The sequence below is a fragment of the Melanotaenia boesemani genome, chromosome 23 (assembly GCF_017639745.1).
Source record: "Melanotaenia boesemani isolate fMelBoe1 chromosome 23, fMelBoe1.pri, whole genome shotgun sequence".
Lineage (NCBI taxonomy): Eukaryota > Metazoa > Chordata > Actinopteri > Atheriniformes > Melanotaeniidae > Melanotaenia > Melanotaenia boesemani.
Window position 1 is genome coordinate 8116620 of NC_055704.1, and position 26593 is coordinate 8143212.

The 26593-nt window shown below is 39.4% G+C and overlaps 2 protein-coding genes across 3 annotated transcripts; one reads left to right on the forward strand and one right to left on the reverse strand.

Annotated features, from left to right (window-relative positions):
• Positions 1-1187: 1187 nt before the first annotated feature.
• slc35e3 (solute carrier family 35 member E3) lies at positions 1188-8846 on the reverse strand. Of its 2 annotated transcripts, none has more exons than XM_041977445.1 (8): positions 8543-8846; positions 5456-5921; positions 5262-5372; positions 5131-5190; positions 2402-2500; positions 2143-2225; positions 1567-1651; positions 1188-1469 (listed from the first exon to the last, which is right to left on the reverse strand). In XM_041977445.1, the coding sequence occupies exons 2-8, from the start codon at positions 5852-5854 to the stop codon at positions 1368-1370; spliced, it is 939 nt and encodes a 312-aa protein (XP_041833379.1). In that variant the 5' UTR covers positions 5855-5921; positions 8543-8846; the 3' UTR covers positions 1188-1367. The 2 variants fall into 2 exon arrangements, with proteins under 2 accessions (XP_041833379.1, XP_041833380.1); XM_041977446.1 differs by having other exon boundaries at positions 5456-5918; positions 8539-8846.
• Positions 8847-10080: 1234 nt separating this feature from the next.
• On the forward strand, positions 10081-26481 carry nup107 (nucleoporin 107). The gene is made up of 27 exons (XM_041977438.1): positions 10081-10180; positions 10925-11004; positions 11422-11517; positions 11596-11690; positions 11776-11911; positions 11985-12088; positions 12277-12392; positions 12472-12520; positions 14095-14166; positions 16006-16094; positions 16173-16248; positions 16322-16435; positions 16975-17065; positions 18099-18178; positions 18272-18331; positions 18480-18625; positions 18740-18788; positions 18871-18940; positions 19018-19133; positions 19211-19400; positions 19490-19596; positions 19755-19857; positions 22133-22293; positions 22404-22529; positions 24170-24283; positions 25885-26052; positions 26306-26481. Exons 1-27 carry the CDS (start codon positions 10173-10175, stop codon positions 26411-26413), a joined length of 2724 nt encoding a protein of 907 aa, XP_041833372.1. The 5' UTR covers positions 10081-10172; the 3' UTR covers positions 26414-26481.
• The last annotated feature ends 112 nt before the right edge of the window (positions 26482-26593 follow it).

A 26593-nucleotide genomic window follows, 5' to 3' on the forward strand; every position in this document is an offset into this window, starting at 1 on the left:
TGGTTAGTGCATATTTTTATGAATGATAAATATTATTTACACATTAACACTAACAGTAATTAGTAATAATGGTTATACCAACTTTTTATCTTTTAAAGATGCTGAGATTTTACAGTTTCTCTCATGAACTTGTTTCTGTTAAATCAAGGGTTTTATTCCAGCAGTTTATTCACCAGCTTTACATTTAGTAAATATTAACAAACAACCAGTATCGGCAGGGATCATCTGAACTGATTGGACCTTGTGATCAGACTGAACTTCGAATGAATCCCTTCATACGTTGATTAAAATAAACGGCTTTGGATCCCTCCAAGAGTTAAAACATGCATCTGAAATGTTTTCTCAAAAAAAAATGAGTACAAATCAGCAAATCCCAGATGTCAGAACAGAAATCAATAAAAAAAACAATCAGAAGCTGCTTGAAACCACAAGCAGCCAGAAAAAAACTGAAATTCTTTAGACTGTAAACAATTAAATCTACATAATCACACTACAAACTTTTATAAAGAAACAACACATAACTGAAACTTTTTTTTTTTTGCAGGGAAATCAGACCACGTACGGAGTTTTAATGAATTCATTGAAATGTTTCACATCGACGTCAACATCTGGGAACAAAAAAAAAAGAATCAAACTTGTTTTTTGTTCTTTCTAACACTGAACCTTCAGGAAGCAGAGCTGAAAAATCTCATCCAACGCTGCGACGTATGAACTGCTACGTTGATAAAGCCATCCTTTCTGTCAGTATTCAATGAATGTTAATAAGTTCACTGACTGGAGATTTGCCTTATTACAAAAAAAAGGTAAGTTAAATTCCTGACACCTTTCATGAGGGAGGTATAAAGAGGATTAATTCATCCCCTCTTGTCACCTGTGGAAAACCATCTCAGTGCAAACAGGGAACGATCCGTTATTTTCAACGTGTGGAGTAACTGGAATTATTCTGTTTACACAGAACACTTCAGATTATTGACAAGTACCTCAATGGGACTTTACTGAGATCATCTATGTTTGTGTTTTAATTTTTGTTTACACAAAAGTTTAATTTTTTAACACCCTGTAACTGGCCTGAGTATAAAAAAAAACAGAAAACATTGAAATGTGTCATTATCATCGTACCAATATAACTGTTCATATTGGTCATTGAGGCAGACTCTGCCAGCAGCAGAGGAAGGTTTGATGTCTTCCTTGATAATCTGCTCTGTCAGAAAAGCTCGCCTTCTGTTGGCTGGCTGCTGATAAACCAAAGCGAGGGTCATCTAGTTCATCAACCTGCTGCAAACAGCTGCAGGGAACTCTGCAAAGAACTGAGGCAACATGTCTGTTGTCCTGCAGTCGAATGCAGAAAGTTGTGCATGTCAGTCAGTCTACGGTCTCTGAGCCAGACGGCTCTTCCCCTCTTCCTGTTCCACCAGCTTGAAGTGAGTGTAGGACAAGATTCCCGCCAGAGTGCAGAGAATTCCCAATGCCTGCGTGAGACAGAAAGAGAGGAAGAGTTCAGGAGAAAATAAGGGTCGTGTGGACGGTTGCTGGTTTAAATGATCAGAGCAGCACATGAAGACTCACCTGGTTGAGTGAAAGTGGGTCATGGAAGAGCAGGTATCCTCCAATCAGAGTGATGCAGAACTTAAAATGACCAAACATGTTGTAGCTGAGAGCCAGAGTCAAGAAATAATACTTATTAACTCTATCTAGAATTTCTTTTTCAAGAAAAAGGATTAGGGAAAAAAAAATTGAAAAGAAGCATTAAAATCTATTTCAGACACTTTAACACTGGTGCTTATTTCTACACAATAGATTTTAACATCAAAATAAGCAAGAAATGCAGGAATGACTTATGTCTTTCCACTAGAAATCCAAACCCTTTGGAGAGAGAAAAAAAAATCCAACCTCCAATGTTTTTTATTTATACATTTTAATCTTTTTTAAAAAGACCAGAACTATATTTTTTTCCTCAAGGAAATTGTGAACATCCTCAGTAAGTTCTAAAACCTTTCAAAGACCGCTAGAAACATACAATATGTATTAAAACAAACAGAGTTAAAAGACATTGGCTCAAATAAATATGCTGATTTAAAAACTGGCACAAGTAAAACTGTCCTCAGCCCCTGAAAACCCGACCCCATACACAGCTGAGGATACGTGACAGCTGATGTGTTTCCAATGATCCAATAGATGGACAGGTTGACCAGGAACGCCACCACGCCAGAGAACAGCACCGTCACCTAGGTAACAAGAAACCAAACAATTTTTACAGTAGAATCCTGCAGCATCACGCAGCCAAGTCAAGCAGCCAGAAAATATTTACATCTTAGCTGAAAACCAAGTCAGCAAGTCACCCGACACAAAGGCAGCAGGATTATGTTATCAAAGTGTTTGCAAGTGTCATGTTGAATCTGACCAGAGCAGGGAGAGACCATGGTCCAAATATTCCTCCGTCTCCAGTCAGTGGCTCAAACATGGGGATGATGCAGAGCAGGAAGCCAGAGGACAGAGGAGCCTGACAGAAGAGTCTCACGGTTAGTACAGCAGCCATCATCACTGGAAGCACAGCTAAACTAACAACATTAGAATGTGGCACAAAGCTTAATTTAGTAATTCAACTTAAAAGGGAAAACAAATATATAGATTCATTTCATGAAGGTGAGATATTTCAAGCATTTATTCATTATCATTTTGATGATTATGGCTTACAACTTATAAAAACCCAAAAATCAAAATCTCAGAAAATTAGAATATTACATAAAATCAATTTAAAAAAAAGTATATTGAATACAGAAATGTCAACCATCTGAAGAGTATAGTCATTCGTATGAACTCAGTACTTGGTTTGAGCTCCCTGGCCTGGATGTTATCAGCCTGTGGTCCTGCTGGGGTTTAATGGAAGACCAGGATGCTTCAATAGAGGCCTTCAACTCTTCTGCATTGCTCTGTCTCATGTGTCTCATCTTTCTCTTGGCAATGACCCATTTATATTCTACGGGGTTCAGGTCAGGAGGGTTTGCTGGCCAGTCCAGCAGAGTAATCCTTGGTCATTGAACCAGGTTTTGGATCTTTTGGCAGCATGGGCAGGTACCAAGTCCTGCTGGAAAATAAAGTCAGCATCTCCAAAAAGCTTTTCTGCTGAAGGAAGCATGAAGTGCTCTAAAACCTCCTGGTAGACGCTGCGTTGACTCTGGACTTAATAAAGCCCAGTGGACCAACAACAGATGACATGACTCCCACACCAACAAACACTGTGGAAACTTCACGCTGCACTTTAAGTGTCTTGGATTGTTGACTCTATTCTTCCTCCAGACTCTGGACCTTGATTTCCAAATGAGATTTAAAATCAGCTCTCATCAGAAAAGAGCACTTCGGACCACTGCTCAGCAGACCAGTTCATTTTTCCTTTAGCCCAGGTAAGACGCTTCTGACGTGTTTTGTTCAGGAGCGACTTAACAAGAGGAATCTGACATATGAAGTCCAGGATCCGTCTGTGTGTGGTGGCTCTGGAAGCACTAACTCCAGCCTCAGTCCACTCCTGGTGAAGCTCCTCCACATTTCTAAACGGCCTTTTCCTGACGATCCTCTCCAGGCTGCTTCATCCCTGCTGGTTGTTCCACCTTTTTCTTCCACACTTTTTTCTTCCACTCAACTTTTATTGATGTGCTTTGATGCAGCACTTTGAGAGCTTCCAGCTTCTTTAACAATCACCTTTTTGAGGCTTCCCCTCCTTGTGGAGGGTGTCAGTGATGGTTTTCTGCATAACCGTCAGGTCAGCAACCTTCCCCATGATATTTCTACTCAAATAGACTGAGACCATTTAAATGCTCAGGAGTCCTTTGCAGATGTTTTAAATGAATTAGCAGCTACAACATTGAACCTTTTCACACTATTCTAATTTTCTGAGATTTGGTTTTTCATAAGCTGTAAATTATAACAAATATATGCTTGAAATATCTCACTTTGCATATAAGGAGTCTATTTAATATATTAATTTACATTTTTAAGTTGAATTACTGAAATAAATTTAAAAGTTTTGCTGTATGAATAAAATATGCTAAAGAAATAGTCAAAGATTACCTATATTTCAGTTAATAAATGCATATTTCATGCTTCATCAATTCTGTCTGCAACATTTTTTCTTTTTTGTCAATATAAAATACACAAATGGATTGTTTGTTATCTGTTAAATACAATCATTCTTACACTGTGGTTTAAATACAATCCTGTGGCAGCAGGAAAAAATCTTAGGTTAAAAAAAAAAAAAACAAAAAAACAAAACAAAGCAAAACTATTTGTCTTAAATGAAGGACAAAAGGCCCAAAATCAGCATTAAAAAGTCCTAAAAGAAGGCAAATGACTGCAGTAACTTCGGTGTCTAATTACAAGTAGACTGACTGAAGGGAAAAGGTCCCAAAAGTATGAACAAGGACCAAATCAAACCCCAAAAATGACCAAGTCATAACCTGAAGGAAAGACCAAAAAGTTCACATAAAAGAAGAAAGAGACAACAAATCCCAAACAAAGTCCTGAGTCAAGAAAACCAGAGACATCCAGAAGACATTTCTTGAGAAATTCTAAGTTCTTCAAGTTCAAAATCAAGTCCCAAACAAGCTTAAATGAACATCATCTAGCACCCAGTTGATTCCAGCAAATAGTATCTGTGGTTTAAACCTCAGGGAAAGAAATGAGGATCCAAAGAATCCATAGTTAGAAAGGTCAAACACAAACAATGCAACCAATGTATTAAAAGAGGAGGAAGTATGAAATAAAAGTCGTGATGTTGTTATCGTAATATAAACAGATAATTACACTGGTCATAAGGTATGGTCAGATATTGCACATAATTATAATCAAGCTTATTGCAGATAATACTGCAGCATCGTGTAAAGGTCCCAAACAAAGAAAAGACCAGTATGTCTCAAGTTAGGCTACATGGAAAGAAAAACTGGAGCAGGTCTAAAAACCAATCTCGTGCCAAAACCAATAAATTCCAGATGAAGTTTCAAGCAAAGAGCAGCAGGTCAGAAGTCAGCTCCACCCGAAGGCTGCTGCCACAATCAGAGCACAGAGTATCAGGAGATATGAGGCCGTAAACGACCTTTAACCGTTAAATACAGCTACCGCTCATTCTCTGGGTCCTACCTGGTAGTAGAGAAGTTGCATGGAGTTCACCTGGAGCTCATGTTGCTTCGCCCCCACCCACTGAAAGAGAAACAAATGATTTCTTTCCTGTCACATTAGCAGTCGTCTCGTCAGAGTGTGCGTTTACTCACCACTTGGTAAAGCGAAGTCACCAGAACGCCCAGCGAAGCAAACACCGTCCCCAGCAGGTTGAACCGCACGTCATAGTAGGAGTTTAAAATAACTCCTAACGTTATAGGAACCTGAACACACACATCTTTCGATTAATGGGCTCAAGGTTACTGCAAGTTTGGCTCACTACAAAAGAAATTAGATTTTTTTTTACCAGCGTCAGTTTAATTTTGGTGGAGAAGGTCTTCTTGTAGTAGGTGGTCTGGATGAGGATGATGACGGGTGTAGTCATAGATTTAGCCAGCTGGTACGTTCCTATGGAGTTATTCTGCAGAGAAAGGTTGGTGAAGGCCACGAACCCACAGAAACTAAGCGCCAGCCACACAATCCTGCGCACCGGGAGGCTTTTTGGAGAGAAAATGTCCATTTTCTGGCAGATGTAGAGTCCCAACCAGGTGACCACAAAGTGGACAAGGGTTAAAGTCATGTTGGGGAAGCCATAGTGCACGTAGATCCATTTGTTGATGAAGACGATGCAAATGGAGGACAGGAGGTTGACCAGCAGGCCGGTGACGATACGCCTGTTGGCTGAGAAACCCAGGAGCTCTGGCATGGTTCCGGAGGTTTCCGAGCTTCACTTCTTCAGCAGAGTTTTGTTAAAACAAACTTAGTTCACACTGCAAACAGAGAAGAGTGTTAGAAAGCTCAGATTTGAGCTGCTACCTCTCATACAGTCATGGGTGCTGGACATGGGGCTGTTGGTCTTTTCTTTACCAGTTTAACACCAGTTAACACCCAGAATGTCCCACACAGAGGAGCTGAAACTGACAGCAGCACCTTGCAGACAATAATCCTGATCAGTTTTTATTCTCCATCCTGCTGTCTGGAGCTGACGTCCATAGTCCAAGTGTAGCCTGATTATCTTAGACAGTCATTACACAGCCTGCAGGCTACAGCATAATAACCCTCCAGGCTGTTGAAGGTAAACATTAGAGCCCTCAGACACTGAGGAAAAATGTGCTATTTAATCAGCGTTTTTTTTAGCTACACAGCTAGAAAACACATTTTAACATGATATTTTTGGTATAGACACATAAAAAAAACCCTCTTACCAGAAACTGAAAATAAAATGATGAGCCTATACAAACATAACATGAGCTCTTTAAGTGCTTGATAAGTTCTGGTGATGACGACTAGTTTCAATTTGAAACAGATGTTTTTTTTCACCCATCAACTTTTAGCTGTCTGGGTGATTCAGGTGGCACAAAATCAGACTGTCAACAACATTAGAAGCAAGGAAGGATTTAATTCATCTCCACCCTGCTTGAAATGGATAAGGAATAAATAAACAACTTTACTAAACCAGTGATCAGCAGTAAATTGTTGGGTTTCCTCGTTGAATAAGCCGTTATCTGTGTTTTGTTTGTAAGTTGTAGGATTGCTCGGTGTTTGTTAAGAACACGTCTGGACTCAGGAAAGTCATCCTATCATGAATCTAACCCTAAACTGGTAGAAGAGAGCGTCAACTTTGGTAAAATAAGCAATGCAACAGTGTAAAAACACTTTGACAGTTCCACTAATATACAGATGATGTTATCTTTTTTAATGAATAATAATCAGTAGATTTTGTAAAGTGCTTTGAAAAATAAAAAAAAAAGGAAAATGAATAAACACAGCTGGTGCAGCATTTGAAATGACGTTACAATAACAAGCAGAAACATAAAGACGTTAGATTAACTGCAGTGCATTGGGAGTAATAGCACCATATAACATTTCACTATGATTTTTATTCATGTTGTTTAACTAGAAGTTGCTGAACATGTTTATGTGGAACATTAGCAGAGTAACTTGGCTAATTCCCAAAAGGCTAAAGTTCTAAATGTTACACTCATAAAACCTCATTATCTCATTTTTTACATGAATACAGAACTTGAGTTAAAAAAAAAGTGGTGTAAAAGTCTTGAGCCGCTCCTTGTTTCTTTATATACAAAAAGAAAAGGAGTACAGTCTGTAGTTACATGCTGTCGGAGCATCACGTCTTTAAATTCATAAAGCATGTAGGTGGATATGAACTACTTCATTTATCCCAGAGGAAATTTCAATTACCATTACCAATAAGAGAAATAAAGAATACAGTTCTGTACAAAAGTGTTACGCCAACACTCATTTCTTTATATACTGGCAGAAAAAGGAAATAGCTGCAACAATTTACTGAAACATGTGCAAGCACAACTTTAAATGTTTGCCTTTTTTTCATTCTCTGTCCAGATTATCCCACTATACCAATAATGCTGAGGTCCGGGTGGATCTCTCGGGGCCTGCATCGGGTATTTGCTGGAATTGTTCCTATTTTGAGAACATTTTCAGATCCTGTTCATCTGCTGTAGATAGTTTTTAGGCCTGGCATTTCTTTTGTGTTCCACTTGTCCAGTTTAGACATTTTTTTCTTTTTTAAAATGGAATCAGCTTATGCTTAAAGGGTTTTTCCCCATATATGCAGCTAAAGCAATAAAACCAAACCATTTGTCTTGATGACAAGTGCTAAATGGCACAATTAACAACTGGTTCTTTGCAAAGTTTTCTGTAATGTGTAGACATAACGCTGGTAGTTGAGAGCAGGTCAGAAGCAAATTGCTTTACAAAACAAAACAAACAAACAAAAAAAAAACTATGTTTAAAGAAAAACTTTAATAGACTTCCTGAAAGCACATGACATGTTATCAAGACAGACATTTTATGTTGTGGTGTGGTTTACCCACCACTGCTGTTAGCTGTTGCTTCAATACATTGTCTGAGATAAAGGAATTAGCATTTCTTAAATGCCCCACATTCGTGATATAATAATGTAGCATTAACTTTTGACGCGCTTTAATGTTTGCGAGTAGTGTATTTTATAAATAGCATATATATACACACACATTTTTATAGTTATAGATATTTATATATGTAAATAGAATAGAATTTTTTACATATGTATTTTTTTATTTCATATTTCAGCAGCATGTAACGGTTTTAACGGTCATTTTACAGCTTTTCGTGACGGCTTTGAAATGAATGACGTGCCGGTGAAAAGTTGTGGGACCGGAGATATTTTTAACCTAGAGTGACTTCGACAGAACTAATGCAGCTTAAAAATGTCCAATTATTGCCTAAAGTAGGGGGTGTTTTTTGTTTAACGTACATTTTGACATAGTTAGAACATGATACGATGCCAGGTAATTTGACCATTAGCTTCACTGTCTGTTGGTCTCTGTGTCTGTCGGTCCCGCATTTTGCCACGCATTAAGGAAAGTTTACCTGGGGTCTCCATCTTCTGCTTCTCGTCTCGTTCCGGCCAAACAGCCGTGAGTTTGTTACCGGGCTTGACCGAGCGTCTCCACGCAGCTCGGAGCTGGTCCTCACAGTGACAAATCCCCAGCAGCTATACCAGAGGATCTTCTTCCCTGTTCTCCAGAAGACCACAGTGATTTCTGCTTAAAACCCCTGATGAAGCGATCCGTATGTTCCTGTTTCCTCTGTGTTGACGCCGGTGAGCGTGGGACTGTGGAACAACAGCGTCAGCTAACGGACCGGAGGGTGGACCACGGGAGCAGAGATCGTCTGTACAGAAAGACATCTCACTCCACACTAATTAATAGAGTAAGATATGTTTAAATAGAAAGATGTCTTACTCCACACAGAAAAACGTAAGGAGAAAAAAATGAACCCCTAATCATTATTTTTATTTGTATGTCACATGTCTTTTTGGGATAGAGCAGTGTAACATACCAACAAATACCATAAATAAACTGAGAGTTATAATAAGACACAACTTCTTATGGCCTTGTTGGAATTTTTTGTTGGTTTTCTAGAATTAAAAAATAAATATGTTCTGACATGGTTTAATATTATGAGATATAGAGTTCTTTATTTTTCATTATAGGCAAGGCAAGGCAGTTTATTTGTATAGCACATTTCATGTACAGGACAATTCAAAGTGCTTTACATAAAACAAAGATATTACAGATATTACAGATATTTAGAATAGTAATAAGGTTTTAAGCTGGAGTTTAAACAGGCATAACTTTTTTTTACAAATGTAATGACATACCAAAAAACATTATTTTGTAACTACAAAATCATGTCAAAGAAGTTGTACAGATGAAAAAGTTTTTACCAGACAGGTGGAAAACGTGTTTTATCAGTGTAAAATATTATGAAACAAATGGCGAAGTATAATTGTACATAATTACAAGGAATAAATTAAACTGACTAAGAGAAAAAGTAAAAAGCAATAGAAAAAATAGTAATTAAGTCAAGGACCCAAACACATTTAAATAAAAAACTGCAATACAGACAGACAATGAATGAAACTCATTGATCCAACATGTTCAGCATATTAAAGGTGGACGTTCTGCAGTCGGTGGTGCTAAAAGAGCAGGTCAGAACAGTGAAAGAGCTGGAGTCCGCTGGCTCCTGCACAAAGAGAACTACACCTGGAGACTGATCACCTCATTCTACAGGTACCTGCCTACCTGAAGGAGAACCAGTCTGTCTGCCAGGCTATTGGTTCAGTCTTAATCGTCTTAATCGTCTTTGTGTGAATGAAAATAAGAAAGATATTTATAATGGCTTAATTTAACAATATCATTGAGTTTTTGACTATTTTAGTTGATATTAGTGAACAAGCACAAATTAGATTTTCCTCAACTATAAATAATGTCTTACACTTAAGTAACATGTAAGTTCAAGAGGTTTAATCAATAAATTTAGCTCCACCAGCACCACCAGCTCCCTCCAGGCTGCAATCTAACCCTGAACTCTAGAGGGCAGCAGAGTCCAACAAAGACTCCGGTTTGCCGAAAAAGCTTCAAAGGTAGAGGAAGAAGGAGAACAGACAGGGGAAGAAGAAGTATTAAACCTCGTGAAGCGGGAATTGACAGCTCATCAGCATGGACTGGTAAAAGACTTTATTTTATAGTGCCTGGATTTTAGACCAATTTTGCACTTTAGTTATTTAGTTCGGCCGCTCTGTTTCTTAGCTTCTTGTTCAGCGGGCTTCAGGTGACTAATCTGCTAGCGGTTGCTAACAATGCTAATACGGCTGCCCCGTTCAGAATCAATGCTAAAGCTAATTGGCTAAGTTCTGTTGAAATCTTCAGCCAGTATCGCTGATAATAAGACGTTTACAGTTAAAAATGGGACTTAATTTGAGTATGTGAGCGCTATTTACTAGTTACAGAGGAAATAACGCCATATGTGTGCTAATGTATATGTATGTATATGTATGTGCTAATGAAAAAAAAGAGTAGGCTATAGCTCAGAGTTATTTAGGTATTGGCTTAAAAACTTAATGTTTTTTTTGTCTCGTATACAAAATCAATTTTCTTTAGCAAGTCATCATATTCGATTCAAGTCAATGTTGTGTTGTGCGGATCCATATGTTGCTAAAGTTGTACACATTGTAAGTTTCCCTCAGGGATCAATAAAAACTGTTTACAACTCAGTTAAGTTTAAGCACATCACTACAGGTGGAAAACACACTTCAAAACCAAAACACGTTTAATTAAAACCGCAGTACAGACAGACAATGAGTGGAAACTCATATATGGTTTATTTACTACTTATACTTATTACTATAAAAGAAGAAGTATTTGTGATGTTCGACTCTTCAGTCTTTCTGTGTGTCTCATTTGTTCTCCAGGGGTCAGAATGAGCTGCCATCTCCGGTGGTTCGAGATGATGAGGTTACAGTTGCTGCCCGAAGGAGAAAGAAGGTGGCCTGTATCCTTTAGCTGGAATCTGTCTGTGCGTGTGGTTGAGTGCCAATTTTTGTTGTTAAGCAGACCTGTTGCTGTCAACACAGAGTCAAAGATATCAAGGAGCCTATACTACAAAGCAGGTTTCTTTAAATGATCTGGTTTAATTAACCCTACCAATGGAGATAATTCATAGGGGCATTATCAATCATAAAATGATCACAATTGTTTCACAATCATTTTACCTTAATAGACTGAAAAGAATCACACCTGCTGCAGCCAAAGCAGGAAGGAATGATGACACTGATTGTTTACCTAAAAGCATCTATAATATAAATGTAGGAATTAATATGAATGAACAAATAAAACCACACACCCAGAGAGTAATGCTCTGGTTCTGGTCCAGGGTATCGGTGTTATTACACTCCTGACTCTCTCCCAGTCCCGTCTCCCGGCAGTGGCAGCCCGGTCATTTCTACGGTAACACCAGCCCGCCCCCTGGCGAAGAACAACCCTGCCTCACTGTTCCGACAGGCTGGTAGGACACACACTGACACTCAGTTTAATAACTGATTATAAATTATCTCCATGTTTGACCTGTGTCTCTGTCTCTCAGTCACTCCCAGAGTTCCTGATGTTTCCACCATCTTGGGACCAGGAGGTCGAACGCCTCGATACACCCATACACCCAAAAATGCATTCAGCAGTCTGGTGAGAGACAGAGACTTGCTCATGTCCTCCGACATACATCGTTACCTTGAATTCAATACTAAAAAAAAAATGATGATGTGTTTAGAATTTGGACGACAGTGACTGGACCCAGAGCTTTTACACGTCCCCCTTGTCCGGACTGGAAAACACCAGCTTCTTTAATGACGATGTTGCAAACCTCAGCTCAGCACTGCTAAAGGAGGACGACCCAGGAGAGGCAGGTGAGTGAAACACACATCAAAGTCTGTTCTGTTACTCTGCAGCACTCTTCTTAACGCTGTGCTCTCTTTTCAGCGGCTGCCACCCTTTTCCAGGAGTTCCTCTCTTCCTTTCTGAAACACTCATCGTCTGCTGTGTTTGATCTGCTGGAGGATTATCAGACACTCTGTCAGGACAAGGTAAGTATTTGTTAATATATTTAGCTTGTTATAGACATCAGTTGGGTGTCAGTCCTCTCATTTTCATTCTCTGAAAGAGCAAGAATATTTCCAAATACAGAGATTTATTCAGAAAGTACAAAGCTGAACTTAAACTCTGGAAACTGAGAAAACAGCTGACCTAATCTGACATGTTCACCGTATTAAAGGTGGACGTTCTGCAGTCGGTGGTTCTGAGAGCGGGTCAGAACAGTAAAACAGCTGGAGTCCGCTGGCTCCTGCAGAAAGAGAACTGCACCTGGAGACTGATCACCTCACTCTACAGGTACCTGCCCACCTGAAGGAGAACCAGTCTGCCAATTTATTGGCTCGTTTCTGATTTCTCTGTCTGTTCGATTCTTTAGGGATCGGGTCCAGTTGGCACTGGAAGATGACATCATGACAGACATGGTTGTGAGTGACAGTTACAAAACATCAGCTGACATTCAGACAAACTTAGACACTCATTTCAGACATAAACATGGTGGTTTCACTGAAAAGATGATCAACATAAAGAGTTGAGGCTTGATTCCAAATATAATCTGATAAGAAATAAAAATAATAATAATCTGTTTTTATATAAAAAGTTTAAGTTCTTATCAATTCCTGTGTGTTAATACAATAAAAATGACAGCGGTTATAAAAGATGGAGTCATGCTAGTTATATCTAGCACATTACCTTAAGGGCAGCTTATAAAAGTAAAGTAAAAGTATGTAAAGATGGGAGTGTTTGTAAACTGGTTGTTCAGCACAAGTAGCAAAGGAGGGAAAAAAGCTCTGTGTGTATACTTCTATTTATAAATCTACTATCATATCAGACGGTGACAAGGATGGAAATGTAAATGGTTAATTATCTAACAGCATCTTTGCAATAAACAGAAAGTTAAATTTTTCTTCTCTGGTTTAGAGAACAGCGTCCTAAAAGTGCAGTGGTGAATGTTTGAGCCTGCATTTGTTGTCACGTAGCACAATATGGTCAATCAAGTTTTTTAAATGAAAGCTTAACTGCTGAACTCTGCAGATGTTCATATTTTGGTGCCTCTTATCAAAGCATCCGTCTTGCATCCTGTCTCTTCTCTGAGATCTCCATCCAGTAAAAGTCCGTCCGATGGTGACCCTTGTCTTTGGTCTTGCTCTGTCACTTTCTTTTTTTATATTTTTCACTTCCTATACCGTCCCCTTGGGTTTAGTTGCTGGCAAATCACAGCTGTAATGTGTAGAAGAAATTTCCTTATTGTTCTTTATTATTCATTACTCATCTTTTTAATATTCACTTTATTCATTAGATTTCTTACATGTTTTTATTATAATCATTAGAGTCTTCAACCATTTTTATCCATCTTTATGCATTATCTTTTACTGAGTTTATACTTATGTATTTCTCCGAGTAAAAAATGATGACCCGACCTTGGATCTGGGACAGCCTGGTACTTGGTACATGTAGGAGACACCGAGTCTACGAAGTACCAGGTATCTTCAAAATAAAACATGTTGTTTATAAGGAAGGTCCGAGGGAGGTAGTCAGTCTTATCTGGTCATGATGACTCCTGTGGACAACAGAGAGGTAGAAAAACTACTTTCTTTTCTCTGGTCTCTCAGAGGCTTCTTTACGAGAGTCTGGTTATGCTCTCCTAGCGCAAGTATTGATTTTCTTTTCTGTGATAAACTTTGTTAAACTTCCCTCGTCCAGACTCTTGGTAATACATTTTTCTACAACAAACGTAAAGCTCAGGGCTGGGAGGAAAAGTTGTAAATGCAGTTTCTCAGCCCCAGAATGCTGCAGGGCAACGACGACTCCACAAATGTAAATAATGAATATCAATGTGCCATCAAGATGAGTTTTATGGTCAGAAACGTGTAGAATTATTATAAGGAAGGATGAAGGTGCCTCCATATAGATAACACCATAATCTATACAGACAGAAAAGAACATTTTTTTCTCTGGCTGTGTGTGGAAGGTGTGAACATGAAGTTGTTGGTGTGTGCAGGTCCCCAGTGAGAGTGAGAAGGTTGTGGTGGAGCAGCTCTTCCAGCGGGATGCCATCATACGACAGAGTCAGGTAACACCGATGGACACACAGTAGTATGTATAAGAAATGATTTTGAAAATTTAAAGCTGAGTTTTTAATTTCTTTTAGTGTAGAATAAGGATATTTAGAAAGTCAAGAAAAAAAAAACCCCACAAATTGAAAATCTTAAAATTTTAGCTTTTTAATATAAACTTTATTTGCAGGCACAGGTCCATAAAAACACACATACAGGATAAAATAATAAGAAAAGAGGAAACCAAACATGATTAGTACACATTAAAACACATACAGGCTGGTAACTCAGGGCTGTCTCAGTTTGTTTCTTGTTGTTGCTTCTATGAGACGGTTTTCTAACTTATCCAGTTGACACATTTTAAAAATCTAATGCTGAACAAATTATCAATGTAATGGAAGTTTAAATCTTTCAGGTTGGTCTGTTTCTGCTGCTGCAGCAAAAACACAAAAAGGTCTAAAAAGATTATTGCTGGAAATACCCATCATTGAATAGATCAATTTTTCAATAAAAAGCTTCACAGTGCATGCTTATGTCTCAGCAGCTATGTTTACACGGACAAATATTTTATCTGTCCAAAGTGAAATTTTCCTGATCAGATTCCAGCTGATGTGTTTACATGGACGCTGGATAAAGTGATCGGATCAGTTGTATTTACATGATGGACAGATTTAATACGATCGTAACACTTTTGACATGCAGAGTGCCTACTAGTTCGGAAGAAGTCTTTTTTTTTTTTTCTTTTACCTTTTGACGCTTGAAATCCTCAATACTCCTTAATTTATTCAGTTTCTAACAAAAATGTATCCACAGTTCAGTTCTGTGTTGCTGCCGCCATTTTTCAAGTCTTCCCTGAAACTCATTACATCATGTAACCCCCACATGGTTCAACCTTGTGCAGGGACAACATGCAACACAGACACGATCGGAACGAGTGTATACATGGTCACTTTGTCCTGCTAACCCGATCGTAAAAAGGTTTAAACCATCCCTCTCAATCGGATTGAAAATTCTTTCCGATCGAGGCCGATTGGATCAACTGATATGTTTCTGTGACAAATCTTTATTCTGATTGGATGTTCGATTGGATTAAATGTGCTCCATGTAAACGTAGCTAATATCTTGGTGCTGAAGCGGTTCAGTGAAAATGGACAAAGCATCATCTACACCAGGGGAGCCCAAAGTCCGGTCCTCGGGATCTACTATCCTGCAACTTTGAGATGCATCCCTTCTTCAAAACACCTGTATCCAATGACTGAATCCACATGGTATTCATCTGTGCAGAGGTCTGGTAACGAGGCTTTCATTTGATTCAGGTGTGTTGGAGAAGGGTTGCATCTAAAAGTTGCAGAAAAGTAAATCTCGAGGACCGGACTTGGGCACAGCTGATTTACACCATCAGGAATTCTGCAGCTGTTATAAACTGTTGTTATAGATCAGTGCAGTTCAATCCGGTCCCATGAAGGCCCAGTCCTGCAGGTTTTCAATGTTTCCCTGCTCCAACACCCTTGATTCAAATTTAAAGGATCCAACAGCCTGTGAAGTTTTGCACAATGATTCATTAATTTGAGGCAGGTGTGTTGGAACAGGGAAATATCGTAAACCTGCAGGACTGTGGCCTTTTTGGGACCGAACTGAATAGCCCCGTTAAAGACTCTGTTGGAAACAAAGGCTGAAAGAGCCCTGGAAATCTGTACAGTCCCTTGTGTTTTTCTAGATCCTGACTCTGTGTTTCCAGTGGATCCAGCTGTTTGCAAGTTTTTACATCAACAATCTTGCATGACGGACTAAAGCAACAACTAAACTAATTTTAATTTTGTTGTCTAGTTGTTTATGATGCACTCTCTGTCTTGCAGCTGGTTGTTGATTGGCTGGAGAGCATCGCCAAGGATCAGATTGGAGATTTTTCTGATAACATAGAATACTACGCCAAAAACGTGTGCTGGTGAGTTACCATCTGTTTGTGGTAAAGAGTCGATCCTACAGCTGTATGCAAGAAGATCATCAGTGATGTGTGATTTAGGGAGAACACCCTCCATGCGCTGAAGACGAGGAGGAAGAGTGGCGCTGCCTTCACCGTTCCTCTCGTCACAGAGCTGGTGAGGCTGATGAAGACATTTTCTAATGTGTTGTTAAATGCGAAGATAACTTTGTTTACATTTGTGGCTTCAGGACCCAGACGCTCCTCTCCGGCAGCAGCGACCGCTGGCTGACCTGGACAGAGAGGATGACGCCCGTCTCCTGAAGAACCTGTTCACTCTGATCCGAGCGGGAATGACAGACGAGGTAGACGGATACCCATTCATAAAACAAAATGTTTCTTTTGAGACAAGTCAAAGTGACTTTTGATATGAACCTGGAGAGTGAAATACACCAAACTATGAGTGTTAAATGTGTTCGTGTCAGGGTGCCTGTAATGTTTTGGGGGGGTTGAACATTGTTGGTCGAGTTAGAAAAACTCTGAAACAGTGAATCATTAAAATTCACTGTAAGTTTTTATACTTTTGTTTAATTTCCCAAATTCTGTAGAATGAAAAAGCCTTTAAAAAGCATTTAATTTATGCTAAAATCAAAGAAAAAAAAAAAACACTATAGAATCATTAATACATCTGAGCATCAGCAGATGTATTATTGATGCTATAATACATCCAATGATGCTCAGACCCAATAAGACAAGTTGTAAAATGTGATTTGTATTATGTAAGACGGTTGATTGTGGGACGATTTAGGCAGAACAAGCTTAAATAACAGATGTCAGGGTTGTACATTGTGTTTTTATAACAGCACCCAAAAGCTTGAATATTTGGTTTTGTGTACGTTTGAAGGCTCAGAGGCTGTGTAAACGCTGCGGTCAGGCCTGGAGAGCTGCCACTCTGGAAGGCTGGAAACTCTATCATGATCCCAACAGGACATCAGGTAACTTTTGTCAAGTCATTGATGATGCTCAAAAAGCATCTGCTGGCAAGATATCAGCCAATAATGTTGTTTTACTTACACAGCAAATTTGTTCATGTTAAACCATTCAGGACTGTTTGTATCTCTGTTTCCGACTGAAAGTGGCATAGGCATGCTTTTATATATCGACCACTGTTCATGTTTGAGATTTCTTTTCCTCCTTTAACTTTAAGCTTGGTTAATAATGAATTTTAAATAGTATCTTTAGGCTATTTAGTAGCAGCCTGTCACAGAGATGCATCACTTGTTCCCATTTCTTTAGCTGCATCTTTCAAAATACCAAAGATAGCAGTTTGACAGAAAACACAGCAAGGTGATTCCCAAAGAGCTGTTGGCTGAAAACATGGCGTATCTTGGCATGGTGTGCAGTGGAGGACAAAAGTGTCAGGCCTAAAAAAGTGTCTACAGCAGATGAAGAAATGGGTACAAATCCAGCAAAGACCTGAACCAGGACCTGAGAGATGTGCCTGTACCTTCAGTTGATCCATTTACTGTTGGCAGAAGAGAAATGGTCTCCAAGCAAACATGGAAGAAAGCCATTCTTAAAAAAGGGAAACGGGGAGAAAAGGCTGAGGTGTGTCACATGACACAAGAACTGGACTGAAGATCAGTGGAAACGGGTCTGATGAAGGGATGAATCCTCCCCATAGCTCAGATCTCAACATTGTTGAAGCAGTGTAGGACAGAGAATGGAACAGAAGACAGAAATATCCAAAAAGGAGCTTTGGAAAGTCCTTCAAGAAGCCTGGAGAACTATTCCTGAAGGCTACTTGAAGAAGTGACCATAAAGTGTGTCTAGGAGGGTTCAAACTGTGTTGAAGAATAAAGCTGCTCAGACCAAATATTCACTTTCAAGCCTGTTAGAGTTGGACAAACTATTTTTTTCCCCCTGATTTATTTTTGCACATTTAAATAAATCTGGTGCACCCATTTTGCAAAGTATTTTATTCCTCCACCATCTGTCTCTACGGGACTGCATCTCTTCTCCCTGCAGGTAGCTTAGAATTACAGCCCGTGGAAGGAAACCCACAGAGAGGAATCTGGAAGGCATGCTGCTGGAGGATGGCTGAAGAGGTACAACCCACACATCTAAAACTGTTCTCAGATTCAGTAAAGCTGAGGTTTAAAGACTAAAAGACAACATGTAAAATGCTGTTTGTGTTTCAGGAGCAATTAAACAGATATGAGAGAGCGATCTACGCCAGCCTGAGTGGGAATCTCAAACCGGTGATTTAATGACTATTTACAGACCGTTTAAATGTTTGTGTTCACATCACAACAGGATGGGAAATAAAAAAAAAAGTGCTCAGTTTGACTCTGAATCTGTGGAGATCCTCTCCATCATGTGTCGTGACTGTTTGTGTGTGTCCATCAGCTCCTGGCAGTGTGTGAATCGTGGGAGGACTCTGTGTGGGCCTACTTCAGAGTCATGGTGGACTCTCTGGTTGAAAAGGATCTCATGTCGTCAGGAATGGCCCACCAGGAAGTGGAGACGCTGCCAAGAGAATACCTGGAGGCCAAGTACGAAACACACTAACAAGATTATCTGCAAGAAGAAAATAGAGATTCTCGATGAGTCTGTCATAAGACATCTTCATTGTGTCTGATTGTTTTACTCCCTCTGTCCCTCCTCAGTTGGACGATGGAAAAGGTGTTTGAGGAGCTTCAAGCATCAGAGTCAAAGGTGAAACTCAGGCTAGCTGGTTGTGAATATTGATTTCACATAACTGAACTCTCATCAAAGCTGTGTGTGTGTGTGTGTTCAGAGGGTCTTAGATGAGACAAAGGAACATTACCACATCATCCAGAAGTTCATCATTCTGGGAGACCTTGATGGTAAGATGCCGCCAGGTGAAAACTAATCACTATTTTAAAGACTAAAACCCTAAACTTGGTCTCTTTGTCTCAATCAGGTATGTTGGAGGAGTTTTCTGATTGGCTGACAGCCTCTAAGCCCCTCCCTTCACACCTGCTGCGTTTCATGACTCACCTTGTCTTGTTTTTCCGCTCTCTGGGTTTGGCATTAAAGGTGAAGTTGTGCAGTTCTTCTTGTTATCCGTCCTCTTGATTGTCCAGTATATGCTGATATCACCTTTCTTCTCCTAGGAGGAGGTGTGCGTTGATGTGGTGAAAGCGTATGTCTCCTTTCTGATTCGGGACCAGCAGACAGACTTGGTGGCGAGCTATGTTGGCCAACTTCCTGCAGAGCTCGCCACAGCTCAGTATGCAGCTTTCTTGGAGACCGTCACTCAGCCGGAGCTCCGCCCTCAGTGCCTGCAGCTCGCCACCGATGCCGGTGAGATGGATTATGCTACAGAATGAGGCCTGGAAGATGAGAAATGTTCTTACTGACATGACAGTGGATGTTTGTTTTTGTTCTTGTAGGTCTGGATGTTTCTGCGATAACTAAGCTGGTGGTGGAGACTGTAAGAGAAAGAGATGAGACGGAGTTTACACACCACAGCCAGACACTAGAGACAGGAACTACTAAGGTATTTGTTCACAGAATATAAAACTTAAATGTAAAGCCTTTTTATATTGTGCAAATTGGAGTTATGCAATATTAAACAAGTCTCATAACCAGTAAAATTAGAAGACAGAAGATTTGATGGAGTTTTGGTGGAGTTACTGTAACACTTTGCTCTGATAGGAGGACCAAAGGAAGATTGATGTTATTGATTGGCTGCTGTTTAACCCTACCCATCGTGCTGAAGCCTTAAAACAGTCCAATGCCATCATGAGGAAGTTTCTGGGTAAGATTCTTGTCTCTTTTCGTTTGTTTTTAGTTTCTAATTAATGGGACTGATAAACATCCCAAAAGAAGATGCACATCTTAAAAATCTGAGATACAATTTGAGTTGATGCAGTCTGATATTAATATAGCCTGGTTATGTTTTAGCATGACTCATGACATATTATTAATCTTGGTTAATAAATGGAGAAATCTATACCATAATTACCTTTGACCTGACAAAGTTGTGTCTTAGTTGTAATTGGGAAAATGTTTTCCAACGTAGATCATCACCATTTCTGGAATTTTATCCTCATCTTGTGTCCTTCATCCTCTCATCTGAAACCCAGAAAAATGTTTGCAGCCAAATATTTAAAGGTTGTCTCAGTTTCTAAACTCCACCCAAAGCTGAGAGGATGGAGAAGAGTGGAGGGATTTTAGAGCAGCTATAAGTGTAGATACACCAGATTATCCTTTGCAGATGTCTGTTCTGCAGCTATGATGTCTCTTTAATTCCACATTGTAAATTGAATTGGAGGAAACAATAAACTGCAGTCACTAATAGAAATAATTAAGTACAGTGATGGGCTGCAATAAAACGGTGGTTGGATGATGCAGCTGTGCCATTAACCTGGAATTAGCTGATCTCCGTTTAAAATGATAGCACCAAATCAGGTACTTATGTGGATTGTCACCTCGACACCTCTGCTCACATCTCAAAATTTGTGGGGAGGAGCTGACTTGAGGGTGGTGTTTGTGCTAACTATATTAGCATCCATGGATTCACCATGGAGTCTCACCAGCATATTTTATGTTATGCAACAGATTCACATACTCACTGCTCTGCAGACTTCAGTCCATTTTTCATTCCGTCTTCTAAAAATCTAAATTATTTCCAGACATTAGATTTGAATGTATGCTGTAAACTGGTTCAGCATGTCAGACATCACTGTTTTCGTCAACGATGACGAATTTATTTCTTTGACTAACCTTTTTTTCATGACGATAACGGGACGGTGACGAGCTAAAAATGGCACTGATGACAAAAACATGACGAGACGTTTGTGAGATTTTGTTGATGAAATAAAAATGTTCAAGGACTGATTGTCCGACATTAAAAATGAATGACATTTCTGCCTACTGTGATTGCAATCTGTCAGTCAGCAATGCTGCTGCACCTTGGCCACGCCCACCACCAGACATGCAGCGTGCACACAGACAAGCAGTTTATTCAGTCATAGATAAATCATGGCGGCAGCATTGACGAAGGGGTTTGGTGGAAGCGATGAAACGATATATGGACATATTTTAACTATAATCCATTATAATTTCACTGGCAGATCAGGTCAAGTTGAGCATGTGTTCTTCATCCACTGCTCATATTTTGGGCATGTGTATGTTCAGGGTGGAGTATTGCACTTGAGAAAATTCTCAGAAATAAAGCCACAGTTACCAAAGTAAGGAAATTGTTGCTCTTTGCTTTTTTTTTGGAGTAATTGATTTCACAGTTAGCACTTTATCTGTGCGATGCTTAACCCGAAGTAGATCAGAAAGTATTTGCTGTTGGTTGGGAAACCTTCTAAGTCTATAAGCATTCCTTTTAATTTTGTAATTATTGATGAAAATAACCAAACAACAAGCTCACAATGTGTTGCTGTATGTTGAACTTATAGATCTGCTATTTTCTTGTGTGACATTTTTGTATGATGACGTAGGGCATCAATTCATGAAAAAAGGTGAAATATAGAAATAAAAGGTTTCTGTCCAACAGCAGTAAGTATAACACGGCAGCATTGCATCTCTGTTGATTGGAAAGTCTAAAGCTATCAGTCTGGTAAAGGATCTGGTTATTATGTAAAAGCATTAAGGTTAACTTGTTTTATGAATTGCAATACTTGTTATAACCTGTCAACCTTGATTCCACTTTTTAATACGTATTATTAACCTTAATTAATTTGTTAAAAGCCTAATACTTTTTTTTTTATTTGACTAAAACTCGACTACAACCTGTTTGCTGTGTAGTCAACAAGAAACTCAGACTGACATTTTATCCAGACATTGATGTTGGAATCTTGCATCAAATGAGTTTTGAAGGAAAATCTTTGTCAGCAAACTTTAAACTGTAGGATCTATCAGCATATTTGTAGGATGTTAAAATCCATCCAAGGATTAGCATACCAGTGTAACAACATCTTCATAATCAGATTACGATCTGTATCTGTTATTCAACACCTCTGATTTTTTTCTTGCTTATTGGTTACTAAACTGGAAATTTAACAGTTCTGTCTTTCTCTCAGCTCTGCAGAAACATGATGCAGCCAAGGCAGTGTTCTCTAAAGTTCCAGAGGATTCAATGAGGGAAATTTACTGCCAGTGGACAAGTGTTGGTCAGACCTTGCCCCTACCTGCTGAGGACGAAAATGCCATCAGAGAGCACCTGTGCATCAGAGCCTACCTGGTCTGTTAGACTCAGTATAAATATGACTGATGGGGAAGCTGGTAGCCTGGGACTGTGTTTTTGGGATTAATAGGATTAACTGTTGTGAATGTATCTTGATGGTTTCTCAGGAAGCTCACGAAGCGTTCACTGACTGGTTCAGCCACAGTAGTTCTGCGCCTCAGAAGCCAGCACCTGCCCCTGAAGCCAAATTCACTGAGAGAGTAGCCAATGAGATGAAAGAAAAGGAGTACCAGGTACCCACATGCACATTTCATTTTACCTAACATGCATTATTAGCTTTGTGTCAGGTCTCTGCTCGGTCTCCTGTGGTAGGGGAAGGAGTCTGATCCTTAACTTAAAGGTATCATGTGGAGCTGGGTTTCTAGAAGAACCCTGAAGCAGTTTTGATCACCGGAAAGTCCACAGTCGTCTGAACTGAATTAAAGACAGATTAAATTAAATTAGCCTACCTGGTGCACGAGCCAAAGACATTTTGTAGTTTCTGGTTTAATTCCTTGTTGAAGATGAAGAGTAGCACATCTGGATTAGTGTTTCTCCCTGGCCTCTCCTTCATCTTCCCAGTTCCACCTGAAGATTTCTGGGAAAAATCTACAAACGTAAAGAAAATTTGTAAATTCAACAGTACATCAAATAACCCAATTTCTCTATGGTTGGCCATGCTTTTCTGTGTCAGTGGTAGGTTGTGGGGAAAATGCTTTTTGAGCCACTAGAAGTGTGTTTCTTTCCATTTTTTATGTGGCTGTGAAGAAAAATTAGCAGCACAGACGAGCACAGGTTTAGCCTCCATCTATCAGAGCTGGTGTCTGATTATTAGCGTCTGTTTGGCTCACCCAACAAGCGAGCACCTCAGGGGCGATGCATAGTGCTATGCTTAGTTTGAATGCTAAATGCTGTGGTTGTTCTCTTTCCAGTTAAAACTATCAGAATAAAATCCAACAATGCAAATGTTATATATAAGTGCAGCTTGTGTCAGCTGATTCAAATGACCTGCCTGTAGCAACGCGGCCTGCTTTCCATCCATTATTTTTAACATTTTGCTTCACGTCAACACAAAGAAGCTTCTTGTCCATGTCTTCTTCCTATCCACAAAAGCTTCTAAGAAAAATACTAACATGAACAAGAGTTTTGTTGCTAGTTTTGTTGAACTGGTCCAAATTGAGTGTAACTGGCAGCCAGTTTTTAAAACCACTGAGAACTCACCTGGTAGTTCATCCATCACATAACGGCTCCATAAACTCTGGGATTTTCTGTCACTGTGTTCCTGTGTTGGTTTCCAACAACTAACATGAACTGCTGTTTGTATGGCCGTTATTTCTGGTGCTGTAAAGATGCCGCATTCAATGGCAAATAAAAAAAAATTGACTTTTTACTTTCCAACTGTTAAAATAAAAGATCATCAGAAGTTTTCATTGTCAGGATATAACATGTCAACGAAAGTGCTGGCAGCAGATCATATCGGCTCAATTATTTCTTCAGTTAGGTGAAGTATACAGCTAATGATAAGGTTTTACGTTATCAGTAAAGAAAAAAGATTTAAAGAGATTTAATGCCCCATTTTTGAGCTAATGTGAATACAGCATCATCATAAATCAAACTTAAGGGGAGAAAACAAGAAAAAAGGCTTGATAACGTTGTAGAGTGACCTAACTTCACTCTGCATAACTGATTGGCTCTTTGAATGTTACATTTCCAAATGTAGAAGTCCTCAATGAAAATACCAGGTTGTAATTTTTGAGGTAGTGCTTATTTCAGAGATTTTTTTTTTTCTCATAACATCTCCCTTCCAGCAAATGACCACACTGCTGCGCTGTTAGTTTTTGTAGAGCAACAATGCACATAGCTGAAAGTGGTTAACGTGTGTGTTGTGTGTCAGGTTGCCCTAACTGCCTGGTCGTGCCGCTTGGACGTTCTGACCGAAGATGTGAAGGAAAGAATCTACAACGTGCTGCTGTTTGTAGACGGAGGATGGATGGTCGACAACAGACAGGTTACTGAAGCAAACATTTGTTTGATGTACTAGAAGTTTCAAAGGAAAATATTTTAATCTAATTTTACAGCCAGTTAGCTAAGCGACAGTCAGGTGCAAATAGGCAACTGGGTCCAAATAAAACAAATTATGTTAAACTTTTAAATACATGAAGTTCTGTAGCAACTTTTTAAATAGAAACTTATTGATCAACATAAAGATTATCTGAAGTTTTCTATGTTTAATTGACTTTTTTAAGCATAGAGCTTAAAGTATTCCGGCACCGTGCTGGATCTCCGGCTTTTCACTGATTCAGGAGGAACAAAACTGTTAACTATGGGTATAGTGGTTGAGACTCTGAATTGGCTCTAAATTGTAGAAAATGAACTGAACAATGAACAACGTTAAAGTCGGAAATTACATGTATTCATCTTCGAAAATAAGCAGAACTTGCTGCTGCATATGTTTTCAATGTTCAGCAAATAGTGACAATATACCACACTTCGTTTTCTCCGCCAAGTTCACCTGTAGCGTGAACGTTATCTCTGAGTGGTTTTGAACGCAGCATCCAAGCCGATGGTTGTTTCACCGAAATCAGAAAAAAGCAGAGTAAATTCATGAAGCCAGGGAAAGACGTCCTAATTGACAACGGCTTTAGAACCAAATGGCGCTGGGCATGGATAGAAGAAGGGGTGGAGACGACAAGCTTTTTGGGAGCTGGTGCCAGAAACTAGGAGAGCCAGGTAGGCCTACTTGTTTCTGTGTTGTGCTCAAAGAAGCTGGTGTATGCAACTAGTGGCAAAAAAGTTCTATGACGCCACGAAGGAGACCCCGGCAGCAGTTCGCGCTCTCCAACATACAAGTCGTTTGCCGGGAGCAACAGCCACAGCTGACGTAGCGGCCCGGTGACTGATCCATGTTAAAAAGGAGAGGAGTCAAAGCCCAACCAAAAAAGAAGAAATAGAACAGAAAAAAAAAAATGTGTCAATGAGCGGTGGTGATTGCACCGGAGGCTTCAGTTTAGCAGTTCTCAGTTTCTGAAGTAAACTATTTATTTTCTATCCATTTCTTATGCAGTTTAATCAGGTCTTGGAGCACTTTAACCTTTTTGTTGCTGTTGTTAATTGAACTGACTTGTAGTTTAGTGCATTAAATTGCATTTGTTTATTTTGTATTTTCTATAACCTAATTTGATATTGTTTGTTTTAAACTAAAACGATGGAAGTGTTGACATTAAATATTACAATGTTACCTAAAGTTCACTGTTGCTCTGTAACTGTTTTTTTATGTATAAATTGCCCTTTACTAAATTTAATGATTGCTAAATGAATAATTTAAATTAATTAGCCTGGCTGAGTTTCACATGTCCTTATAACATTATTACCTTTACTTTCTAAAATCCACATTTAAACTGTAGGTCATCTTATGCCCTGCCAAGCACAATGGCAAAAATTGTTTGCCTATAGTGTGTATGCGTCAGATCCACGGCACCTCCGCTCACTGGAAAAGGCTCAGGATTTTTTTTTTTACTCTAAGCCCTGTAAAAACAAACAGTAGAGCAAAATGGCGTGAAGACAAACACGTCATGTGAGGTTAATGCACTGATGCATTTGTGTTTGTAGGAGTCGGAGGAGGACACTGAGCGCAGCCACCAGATGACCGTGTTGCGCTCTCTGTGTTTGCCTCGTCTCAGCTTCCTGTTGCTCAGCGTGCTGCAGAGCTCCTCCAGACACCAGGAGGCGCTGCGACTCGCTGACATCATCTCATCTGACCAGCACCGCCTCTACCAGGTAACTCAAACCAAAGCAAAACACAAATCAGGCTTAACTATAGCTTTATAGTTTTAGTAATATCTTAAGCAAAATCATAGGAAGACATGCTACGCTAATTGGCTTGGAGAGTGAAGATGCTTGAAAAGTGATGTTAAAAATGTCCCTTTTTATCTTAAAATCATGCGGAACTTGTTGACTTACGTTTTCATTTTGTTTTTTATGACCTCGTTCCGCTTTCAGTTTATGTTCGCTGTGATTTGTTTGTGTGTAGGTGTTTTCTAAAGAAGAGCTGAGGAGGTTTCTTCAGAAGCTCCGGGAATCGTCTCTCGCTCTGTTGGACCGAGGACTCGACCCGCTGGGCTACGAACTGCAGCCATGATTACATACAAACAAGGGTTTCTTTAAGAATTTGTTTTGTTTTTCGCTAAATAAAGGATGTATCTTGTAGATGTGTGGCTTATTTTATTTGAAGTAATAAAAATGTAGATGCTGCCATTTTCCCAGCAGGGCAAAACTGAAGGTGTTAATACAACAAACTGGATCTAGTTCTCATCTCTAG